Source organism: Salmo salar, chromosome ssa09, assembly GCF_905237065.1.
Source record: "Salmo salar chromosome ssa09, Ssal_v3.1, whole genome shotgun sequence".
NCBI lineage: Eukaryota > Metazoa > Chordata > Actinopteri > Salmoniformes > Salmonidae > Salmo > Salmo salar.
In genome coordinates, this window is record NC_059450.1 from 46,838,987 (window position 1) to 46,851,256 (window position 12,270).

At 51.0% G+C, this 12,270-nt stretch overlaps 1 protein-coding gene across 4 annotated transcripts in view; it reads left to right on the forward strand.

Moving 5' to 3' along the window:
• Positions 1-11,875, forward strand: part of LOC100380299 (actinin alpha 1) — a 208,600-nt gene extending 196,725 nt beyond the window's left edge. The window contains exons 19-23 of one of the 4 annotated variants that reach the window (XM_045723308.1): positions 1,259-1,405; positions 6,018-6,098; positions 8,699-8,764; positions 9,209-9,367; positions 10,613-11,875. In XM_045723308.1, coding sequence (XP_045579264.1) covers positions 1,259-1,405; positions 6,018-6,098; positions 8,699-8,764; positions 9,209-9,367; positions 10,613-10,771 — 612 coding nt within the window. In that variant the 3' untranslated portion in view covers positions 10,772-11,875. 4 annotated transcript variants of the gene reach the window in all.
• The last annotated feature ends 395 nt before the right edge of the window (positions 11,876-12,270 follow it).

The following is a 12,270-nucleotide window of genomic DNA, read 5'->3' on the forward strand; positions in this document are numbered from 1 at the left end:
ACAAGTTGATCTTTACTGATCACCGTTACAGATCCCAAGAGAGGGTACAAGTTGATCTTTACTGATCACCGTTACAGATCCCAAGAGAGGGCACAAGTTGATCTTTACTGATCACCGTTACAGATCCCAAGAGAGGGTACAAGTGGTATAGAATAGATGATCTGATCTTACGACGACCATCTTCAGTCTTCTTGGTGTCTCATCTGTCTCAACTTCTTTCAATTAAATTTTCTCTCTCTCTCTCTCTTTCCTCTCTCTCTACCTATCTATCTATTTCTCTCTCTCTCCCTCTCTCGTCCTCCCTCCCTTTGCCCCTCTCTCCCTCCCTCTCTCTCCCTCCCTCTCTCTCCCTCCCTCTCTCTCTCTCTCCCTCCCTCTCCCTCCCCCTCTCTCGTCCTCCCTCCCCCTCTCTCGTCCTCCCTCCCCCTCTCTCGTCCTCCCTCCCCCTCTCTCGTCCTCCCTCCCCCTCTCTCGTCCTCCCCTCCCTTTGTCTCTCGTCCTCCCTCCCTTTGTCTCTCCCTCTCCCTCCCGCCCTCTCTCCCTCCTCTCCCTCTCTTTCTCCTCCTCTCCCTCTCTTTCTCCTCCTCTCCCTCTCTTTCTCCTCCTCTCCCTCCCTCTCTCCCTCCCTCTCTCTCTCTCCCTCCCTCTCTCCCCATCTCCCTCCCTCCCTCTCTCCCCATCTCCCTCCCTCTCTCTCTCCTCCTCTCTCTCCCTCCTCTCCCTCTCTTTCTCCTCCTCTCCCTCCCTCTCTCCTCCTCTCCCTCCCTCTCTCCTCCTCTCCTCCTCTCCCTCCCTCTCTCCTCCTCCCCTCCCTCTCTCCTCCTCTCCCTCTCTCCTCTCCCTCCCTCTCTCCTCCTCTCCCCCTCTCTCCTCTCCCTCTCTCCTCTCCCTCCCTCTCTCCTCTCCCTCTCTCCTCTCCCTCCCTCTCTCCTCTCCCTCTCTCCTCTCCCTCCTCTCTCTCTCCTCCTCTCCCTCCCTCTCTCCTCCTCTCCCTCCCTCTTGCCTCCTCTCTCTCTCTCCTCCTCTCCCTCCCCTCTCTCTCCTCCTCTCCCTCCCTCTCTCTCTCTCCTCTCCCTCCCTCTCTCTCCTCTCCCTCCCTCTCTCTCTCTCCTCTCCCTCCCTCTCTCTCTCCTCCTCTCCCTCCCTCCCTCTCCCTCCCTCTCTCCTCCTCCTCTCCCTCTCTCCTCCTCCTCTCCCTCTCTCCTCCTCTCTCTCCCTCTCTCCTCCTCTCCCTCTCTCTCTCTCGTCCTCCTTGCAGCATATCCGTGTGGGCTGGGAGCAGCTCCTGACCACCATTGCCAGAACCATCAACGAGATCGAGAACCAGATTCTGACGCGGGACGCCAAGGGCATCAGCCAGGACCAGATGAACGAGTTCAGAGCCTCCTTCAACCACTTCGACAGGGTCAGTTTCACAGAGAAGAGACCGTACAGGGAGGAAGAGGTGCTGTGGGGCGGTTAGACCGTTTTAGTTAACATATACCGTACAGTACACTTATATTAGCCTTACTACTGAATAGTATGGATCTGAATATCGTTAAGAACAAATTCTTATTTACAATGACGGCCTTCCCCCTTGCCAAACCCTCCCCTAACCCGGACGACGCTGAGCCAATTGTGCGCCGCCCTACGGAACTCCTGATCACGGCCCGTGATCGAACCAGGGTCTGTAGTGTGTCTTTAGTGACCCCTTTAGCACTGAGATGCAGTGCCTTAGACGGCTGCGCCACTCGTGTGAGGGTAGGCTACTCTACATGATGAAATTATTACGGATAAGAGTTGAGAATTATTTTTTCATTTTGTCAAACGGCAGTCAAGCATCGATCGTCATGATCACCACAATAAGTAGAATAAAGTTTATTATCACTGAGCACTTTCACCACCCTGTGATAAGACCCTATTGAATCTGTAGCCTAATAAACTGCATGGTTTCTCCGAGTCGTAATGGAAGGACCCCACACACATCATACCGAAACGTCCCATTTCCATCTCCTGATTAGTGACTGTAATTTCCATCAGGATAAAATAAAGTCATACTTTCTACTGTAAATATGTACATTCAACATTTTGTTTATTCTGATGTTACTGGTGATAAACCTATTCATAACATTTAATTTAAAAAAACATTTAATTAAAGTAAAAATAAAGTAATTCTGCGTACCCCTTGCAGTACCTCTGCGGACCCCCCACCCCAGTTTGAATACTGTAGACCCCTATTGTTATTAAACCTATGTGATGCTATGTACCCAAGCTCGGTCCCAGGGACACCGAGAGGGAGGGGGGAACGTTTTGGTTTTTACCCTAGACAGCTGAATCACCTGTATAGTGCTAGGGCAAAAAAACTAAATGGGGTCCCCGGGACCGAGTTTGTGAAACACTGTGTTACTGTATATGATGTGAAATGAATGATACCTCGTACTGTCTACTATAGTCTGCTTGGCCACACTGCACCTAACAGCTCTGGATGCCTCCTTAAGCCACAGCAGTGTGTCACAGCACCTCACCTCAGGTCTTAATGTTTGGCACTGTTGTGTTCTCTGTCCCTTCTTGTGCATGGTTCCAACCCCTTATCAACCATCCCCCAACCCCTTATCAACCATCCCCTCTATCCCCTACCCCTTATCAACCATCCCCTCTATCCCCCAACACCTTATCAACCATCCCCTCTATCCCCCAACACCTTATCAACCATCCCCTCTATCCCCCAACACCTTATCAACCATCCCCTCTATCCCCTACCCCTTATCAACCATCCCCTCTATCCCCTACCCCTTATCAACCATCCCCCAACCCCTTATCAACCATCCCCTACCCCTTATCAACCATCCCCTACCCCTTATCAACCATCCCCTCTATCCCCTACCCCTTATCAACCATCCCCTCTACCACTTATCAACCATCCCCTCTATCCCCTACCCCTTATCAACCATCCCCTCTATCCCCTACCCTTATCAACCATCCCCTCTATCCCCTACCCCTTATCAACCATCCCCTCTATCCCCTACCCCTTATCAACCATCCCCTCTATCCCCCAACACCTTATCAACCATCCCCTCTATCCCCCAACACCTTATCAACCATCCCCTCTATCCCCCAACACCTTATCAACCATCCCCTCTATCCCCTACCCCTTATCAACCATCCCCTCTATCCCCTACCCTTATCAACCATCCCCTCTATCCCCTACCCTTATCAACCATCCCCTCTATCCCCTACCCCTTATCAACCATCCCCTATCCCCACCCTTATCAACCATCCCCTACCCCTTATCAACCATCCCCTCTATCCCCTACCCCTTATCAACCATCCCCTCTATCCCCTACCCTTATCAACCATCCCCTCTATCCCCTACCCCTTATCAACCATCCCCTCTATCCCCTACCCCTTATCAACCATCCCCTACCCCTTATCAACCATCCCCTCTATCCCCTACCCTTATCAACCATCCCCTCTATACCCTACCCTTATCAACCATCCCTCTATCCCCTACCCCTTATCAACCATCCCCTCTATCCCCTACCCCTTATCAACCATCCCCTCTATCCCCTACCCCTTATCAACCATCCCCCTACCCCTTATCAACCATCCCTCTATCCCCTACCCCTTATCAACCATCCCCCAACCCCTTATCAACCATCCCCTCTATCCCCTACCCCTTATCAACCATCCCCTCTATCCCCCAACACCTTATCAACCATCCCCTCTATCCCCTACCCCTTATCAACCATCCCCAACCCCTTATCAACCATCCCCTACCCTTATCAACCATCCCCTCTATCCCCTACCCTTATCAACCATCCCCTCTATCCCCTACCCCTTATCAACCATCCCCTCTCCCCTACCCTTATCAACCATCCCCTCTAACCCCTACCCTTATCAACCATCCCCTCTATCCCCTACCCTTATCAACCATCCCCTCTATCCCCTACCCCTTATCAACCATCCCCTCTATCCCCTACCCCTTATCAACCATCCCCTCTATTCCCTACCCCTTATCAACCATCCCCTCTATCCCCTACCCCTTATCAACCATCCCCTCTATCCCCTACCCCTTATCAACCATCCCCTCTATCCCCTACCCCTTATCAACCATCCCCTCTATCCCCTACCCCTTATCAACCATCCCCTCTATCCCCTTATCAACCATCCCCTCTATCCCTTATCAACCATCCCCTCTATCCCCTTATCAACCATCCCCTACCCCTTATCAACCATCCCCTACCCCTTATCAACCATCCCCTCTATCCCCTACCAACCATCCCCCTCTACCCCCTACCCTTATCAACCATCCCCTCTATCCCCTACCCTTATCAACCATCCCCTCTATCCCCTACCCCTTATCAACCATCCCCTCTATCCCCTACCCCTTATCAACCATCCCCTCTATCCCCTACCCCTTATCAACCATCCCCTCTATCCCCTACCCCTTATCAACCATCCCCTCTATCCCCTACCCCTTATCAACCATCCCCCTCTATCCCCTACCCTTATCAACCATCCCCTCTATTCCCTACCCCTTATCAACCATCCCCTCTATCCCCTACCCCTTATCAACCATCCCCTCTATCCCCTACCCCTTATCAACCATCCCCTCTATTCCCTACCCCTTATCAACCATCCCCTCTATCCCCTACCCCTTATCAACCATCCCCCTCTATCCCCTACCCCTTATCAACCATCCCCTCTATCCCCTACCCCTTATCAACCATCCCCTCTATCCCCTACCCTTATCAACCATCCCCTCTATCCCCTACCCCTTATCAACCATCCCCTCTAACCCATACCCTTATCAACCATCCCCTCTAACCCCTACCCTTATCAACCATCCCCTCTATCCCCTACCCCTTATCAACCATCCCCCTCTATCCCCTACCCCTTATCAACCATCCCCTCTAACCCCTACCCCTTATCAACCATCCCCTCTATCCCCTACACCTTATCAACCATCCCCTCTAACCCCTACCTCTTATCAACCATCCCCTCTATCCCCTACCCCTTATCAACCATCCCCTCTATCCCCTACCCCTTATCAACCATCCCCTACCCCTTATCAACCATCCCCTCTATCCCCTACCCTTATCAACCATCCCCTCTATCCCCTACCCCTTATCAACCATCCTCCTACCCCTTATCAACCATCCCCTCTATCCCCTACCCCTTATCAACCATCCCCCAACCCCTTATCAACCATCCCCTCTATCCCCTACCCCTTATCAACCATCCCCTCTATCCCCCAACACCTTATCAACCATCCCCTCTATCCCCTACCCCTTATCAACCATCCCCCAACCCCTTATCAACCATCCCCTCTATCCCCTACCCCTTATCAACCATCCCCTCTATCCCCAACACCTTATCAACCATCCCCTCTATCCCCTACCCCTTATCAACCATCCCCCAACCCCTTATCAACCATCCCCTACCCCTTATCAACCATCCCTCTATCCCCTACCCCTTATCAACCATCCCCTCTATCCCCTACCCTTATCAACCATCCCCTCTATCCCCTTATCAACCATCCCCTCTATCCCCTTATCAACCATCCCCTCTATCCCCTTATCAACCATCCCCTACCCCTTATCAACCATCCCCTACCCCTTATCAACCATCCCCTCTACCCCCTACCCTTATCAACCATCCCCTCTATCCCCTACCCCTTATCAACCATCCCCTCTAACCCCTACCCTTATCAACCATCCCCTCTATCCCCTACCCCTTATCAACCATCCCCCTCTATCCCCTAACCCTTATCAACCATCCCCTCTAACCCCTACCCCTTATCAACCATCCCCTCTATCCCCTACCCCTTATCAACCATCCCCTCTAACCCCTACCTCTTATCAACCATCCCCCTCACCCTCTGCATGACCCACCCTCTCCTATCCACCTGCTCCTCCTGCCCACCCCCACTTCACATGCACCTGGCCCACACTCACCTGGCCTTTGGTACCTGGCACACCTGATTGGCCCCCCACTCACCTGGCACACCTGGTTGGCCCCCCCACCTGGCACCCCAGGACCACTCAGGCACTCTGGGGGCTGAGGAGTTCAAGGCCTGCCTGATCAGCCTGGGCTTCGATATAGCCAACGATGCACAGGTACTGAGGTTAACGATGTTGGTTTGTTTTGTTCTCTTTCTTTCTCTACCCCCCTCTACCTCTACCCCCCCTTAACCATCTCTACCTCTACCCCCCTCTACCCCCCTCTACTCGCCTCTACCTCTACCCCCTCTACCTCTACCCCTCTAACCCCCTTTAACCCCCCTCTACTCCCCTCTACCTCCGCTTAAACCCCTCTAACCACCCCTCTAACCCCCCTCTACTCCTCTCTACCTCTCTACCTCTCTCTACCTCCCTCTACCCCCCCTCTATTCCCCTCTACCTCCCCTTAACTCCCTCCTACCCCCCTCTAACCCCCTCTACCTCCTTCTACTCCCCTCTACCTCCCCTACCCCCTCTACCCCTCTACCTCCCTATACCCCCTCTATTCCCCTCCACCTCCCTCTAACCCCCTCTACCCCCTCTACCTCCCCCTTAACCCCCTCTAACCCCCTCTACCTCCCCTTAACCCCCTCTACCTCTACCCCCTCTACCTCTACCTCCCTCTACTCCCCTCTAACCCCCTCTACCTCCCTCTATTCCCCTCTACCTCCCTCTATTCCCCTCTACCTCCCTCTATTCCCCTCTACCTCCCTCTACCCCTCTATTCCCCTCCATCTCCTTCTACCCCCTCTATTCCCCTCTCACCTCCCTCTATTCCCCTCCACCTCCCTCTACCTCCCTCTACCCCCCTCTACCTCCCTCTACTCCCCCTTAACCCCCTCTACCTCTACCTCTCTCTACTCCCCTCTAACCCCCTCTACCTCCTACCTCCTTCTACCCCTCTATTCCCCTCCACCTCCCTCTACCCCCTCTATTCCCCTCCACCTCCCTCTAACCCCCTCTACTCCCCTCTACCTCTACCTCTCTCTACTCCCCTCTACCCCCCTCTACTCCCCTCTACCTCCCTCTACTCCCCTCTACCTCTCTCTACTCCCCTCTACTCCCCTCTACCTCTCTCTGCTCCCCTCTACCTCTCGACCTCTCTCTACTCCCTCTACGTCTCTCTACTCCCCTCTACCTCCCTCTACCTCTCTCTACTCCCCTCTCCCTCCCTCTACTCCCCTCTACCTCTCTCTACTCCCCTCTACCTCTCTCTACTCCCCTCTCCCTCTCTCTACTCCCCTCTCCCTCTCTCTTCTCCCCTCTACCTCTCTCTACTCCCCTCTACCTCTCTCTACTCCCCTCTACCTCTCTCTACTCCCCTCTACTCCCCTCTACCCCCCTCTACTCCCCTCTACCTCCCTCTACCTCTCTCTACTCCCCTCTACTCCCCTCTAACCCCCTCTACTCCCCTCTAACCCCCTCTACTCCCCTCTACCTCTCTACCTCTCTCTACTCCCTCTACGTCTCTCTACTCCCCTCTACGTCCCTCTACCTCTCTCTACTCCCCTCTCCCTCTCTCTTCTCCCCTCTCCCTCTCTCTACTCCCCTCTACCTCTCTCTACTCCCCTCTCCCTCCCTCTACTCCCCTCTACCTCTCTCTACTCCCCTCTACTCCCCTCTACCGCCCCTACCTCCCCCTACCGCCCCTACCTCCCTCTACCTCCTTCTACCTCCCTCTAACCCCTCTAACCCCCCTCTACCTCCCCTCTACTTCCCTCTACCTCCCCTCTACTCCCCTCTACCTCCCCTCTACTCCCCTCTACCTCCCCTCTACCTCCCTCTACCTCCCTCTACCTCCCTCTACCTCCCTCTACCTCCCTCTACCTCCCTCTACCTCCCTCTACCTCCCTCTACTCCCTCTACCTCCCTCTACCTCCCTCTACCTCCCTCTACCCCTCACCCCTCTACCTCCTCTACCTCCCTCTACCTCCCTCTACTCTCCCTCTCACCCCTCCCTCTACCTTCCTCTACCTCTTACCTCCCTCTACCTCCCTCTACCTTCCTCTACTCCCCTCTACCTCCCTCTAACACCCTCTACTCCCCTCTAACCCCCTCTACCTCCCCTCTACCTCTCTCTAACCCCCTCTACCTCCCCTCGACCTCCCTCTACTCCCCTCTAACCCCCTCTACCTCCCCTCTACTCCTCTCTACCTCCCCTCCACCTCCCCTCTACCTCCCCTCTACCTCCCTCTAACCCCCTCTAACACCCTCTAACCCCTCTAACCCCCTCTAACCCCCTCTAACCCCTCTACCTCCCCTCTACCCTCCCTCTACCTCTCTCTACTCCCCCTCTAACCCCCCCTCTACCCCCCTCGACCTCTCTCTACCATCCCCTCTACTCCCCTCTAACCCCCTCTACCTCTCTCTAACCCCCTCTACCTCCCCTCTACCACCCTTTAACCCCCTCTAACCCCCTCTACCTCCCTCTACCTCCCCTCTACCTCTCTCTAACCCCCTCTACCTCCCTCTACCTCTCTCTACTCCCCTGTAACTCCCTCTAACTCCCCTCTACTCCCCTCTACACCCCCTTACCTTTATTCTTCTGATTCTTCTTCTACCCCCTCTTACTATCCTTCCTCCAATTTTCCTTTCGTAATGTCGTGTGACATCCCTCTCCTCTATTTCCCCCTCAATACCTCCTCCTCCACCACTTTTCAATCTTCTTCCTCGTTCGTTCCTCCTCCGTACTGTTTGTCCCTCTCTGATACCTGTAGAAGAAAACAGGGATGATGGAAGCTGAAGACTTCAAAACCTGCCTTATCTCCCTCGGCTACAACATGGTAAAGCCGAAACATCCGCTCCAATTCCTCCCTCAGTCAAGTATCCTCCGATGGTTACTTATAAACGTATCAAAATGTGTTTAGTCTGCCTTGTAGTCATTTGTGGAAAGGTAACAACTGTTCACTTGTCTGCATTGAATTGGAAAACAAAAGGTCCACCAATCATGATCACATGGGTTGTAAACCAGAAAATCGCCTCTTGTCTCTGATTAACAGTATATTACTGTATAAACATTCTAGTTTGTGTACTGTCTTTATAGCCTGGTCCCTGTCACATCTGTTTGTGCTGTCATACAATGACCATAGTGGGCAAGACGGCACAAACAGATCTGGAAACCAGGCTACGTCTCAAATGGCCGTACATAGTGCACAACTTTTGACCAGAGCCCAATGGGCCCCACAATGGTCCCCATGGTAACAGTGTTCGTGGCTCCTGTCCAATAGGGTGAAGCGGAATTCTCTCGCATCATGAGCATCGTGGATCCCAACCGAGTGGGCGTGGTCACGTTCCAGGCCTTCATAGACTTCATGTCCCGGGAGACGGCCGACACAGACACCGCTGACCAGGTCATGGCCTCCTTCAAGGTCCTAGCTGGGGACAAGGTACTCCAACTAGACCAGGGATGGGCAACTTTGATAGGGGTGGGAGCCACAAAAAAAATCTTAACTCATCATGAGGGGCCACAGTGGCTTGTGGGTCTGTGTACCCACATCCATACACACACACACATAGTCAGGGCCGGCCCTAGCCTTTTTGGGGGCCAAAATCTAAATCTTGACAGCGGAGAGTTGTAGAGTACATTTTCTGCAAATCTACACATTTTGCCATGGGGCAAAGAGAAAATGTTGCAGTTTGAAAGCAAGTTGAATGCAAATTCTACACAATTTTGCCATAAGGTAGAGGCAAATGTTTGCAGTTTTTAAAGGCTCAGTACAGTCAAAAAACAGATTTTCCTCCATTTTATATATATTTCCACACTGAGGTTGGCATAATAGTAAGTCAGTATCAGTCAGTTGGTCAATCAATCCATCAAATGTATTCATAAAGCTCATTGAAAGTAAGTCTAAAAAGCGGTAGATCTGTTCTATGTTTGCTATTTCTATGCTTCCCGTTCTTAAGTTTTATTTTTGCATCTTACTTGTGGTTTTGTCCACCAGCTTCAAACAGCTGAAAATACTATATTTTTGGTCATTGAAAATATATTTCACAGCAGCTTAGATGGTACAATGATTCTCTACATTCTGAGTGTTGGTTTTGTCACATAAACTAAAAATTTAGGCAAACTATTAGAATTTTTGCAATCAGAAAATCACAGAGCAATTTTTGCTTATTGCACCTTTAAGTAGTTACTTACTTTGGCATCTGCCAAATCTTTCTTAGGTTCCCCCAAAAGCCTAGAGCCGTTTTTTTGCCTGATGAGCTTCCCTGATATTTTCCTGAACATTCCGATACCTTTCTGTGACTTGCTGCTTGTTGAAAATACACATTGTTACACCTTTCCCATATTGTCAAGTCATTTGAAACATATTCAAGTTATTAGTCTTATAAACATAGAAACTTGGTTGCAGTTTCTGTCCCACAACAGTATACATTTTTAATACTGGTAATTACAATGTGTTGTTAGGTGTCAAGTTATATGGCTACAATTTGTGTGATTTTATGATTGCTTACTAAAAACCTATTGTTTTAAAGAGCCTAAAAAGCTATTGTTTACCTTTTTATTTATAAATACATAACGTCTATTTGTTTGGCCCACGGCCAACCACTCAGATTATATTTTTGCCAAACAAGCCCAAAGGTTTGAGAACCCCTGGACTATTCTTACCTTCTCGTTTCCCCTACACCAGAACTACATCCTGGCCGATGAGCTTCGTCGTGAGTTGCCTCCTGACCAGGCAGAGTACTGTATCGCCCGCATGGCTCCCTACGCCGGCCCCGACGCGATACCCGGTGCCCTCGACTACATGTCCTTCTCCACCGCACTCTACGGAGAGAGTGACCTCTGAGTGACCTTTGACCCCTAACATGTGAGGTCACTCACCAGCCTACCTGCTCTTACCACCGCCCGCAAGACCCTCCTACTGCCTCAACACCGCAGCTCTGCTCTAGCATAGGTCCCAGATCTGTTTGTGTTGTCTTGCCAACTCCTTGTCACTCATCGTTGTCACGCCAGTTTAGCAAAAGACAGGTCTGGCATCAGGCTAGCCCTGCTCTACAACGCTGAAAACAGCACAGACAAATCTGGCATCAGGCTAGCCCTGCTCTACAACGCTGAAAACAGCACAGACAAATCTGGCATCAGGCTAGCCCTGCTCTACAACGCTGAAAACAGCACAGACAAATCTGGCAACAGGCTAGCCCTGCTCTACAACGCTGAAAACAGCACAGACAAATCTGGCATCAGGCTAGCCCTGCTCTACAACGCTGAAAACAGCACAGACAAATCTGGCAACAGGCTAGCCCTGCTCTACAACGCTGAAAACAGCACAGACAAATCTGGCAACAGGCTAGCCCTGCTCTACAACGCTGAAAACAGCACAGACAAATCTGGCATCAGGCTATCCCTGCTCTACAACGCTGAAAACAGCACAGACAAATCTGGCATCAGGCTAGCCCTGCTAACATGTTTTTTCTATGTTCCTGGCCTTATCTTATATGTCATAATCATCATGTCTGCCCCCCCCCCCTTCCTTTTTCCAACCACCCCTCATTCCTCCCTCCGCCAACCCCTTTACTGGTGTAGGGTGAAGTTGCCCCTAGATGCTGATCTGGGGTCAGTTTAGCACTTTCCCCACTAATAGTTAAAGTTAGGTTTGAGGGAGTGAAAGCTGATCCTAGATCTGTACCCACGGGAAACTTCACCACGGACGGAGCAAGCCCCTTCCCTCCCTCACACTTTGTCTTAGTTGGACTTGCTTCCCATGCAGAAACACTCTCCAGGTTTACAAAGAGGGAGAGAAATGTGTTTTTATTTTTCTTGTTGTTATTGTTTTTCTTCATAAAATGAATAAAGCTAACATATTTTATTATACAGAACAAAAAAAGGTATTTTTCTTCACCTGGTAAAAAAAAAAAAGAAACAACAATTGAAATAAAGATAAATTGCTACACTTGGTCCTTAATTTACCCTCCTTCCTACTTTGCTAAGTACACAGTGACATTAATAACGAATGACGTTTATTGTGTCTTTGATGAAGCTATATGTGATATTCAAAATGAACCGTCTACAGCAAAAGTATGACATTGTGAAGCGATGCTGCAGAACATAAGACAATATCAAGCTGGAAAGTAGCTTTAGGTGCAGGTGTAATATGGTTCAATTTGCCACGAGGGGTTTGTGGTATATGGCCAATATACCACGGCTAAGGGCTGTTCTTATGCACGACACAACGCGGAGTGCCTGGATACAACCATTAGCCGTGGTATATTGGCCATATATCACAAACCCCCGAGGTGCCTTATTGCTATTATAAACTGGTTACTAAAGTAATTAGAACAGTAAAAA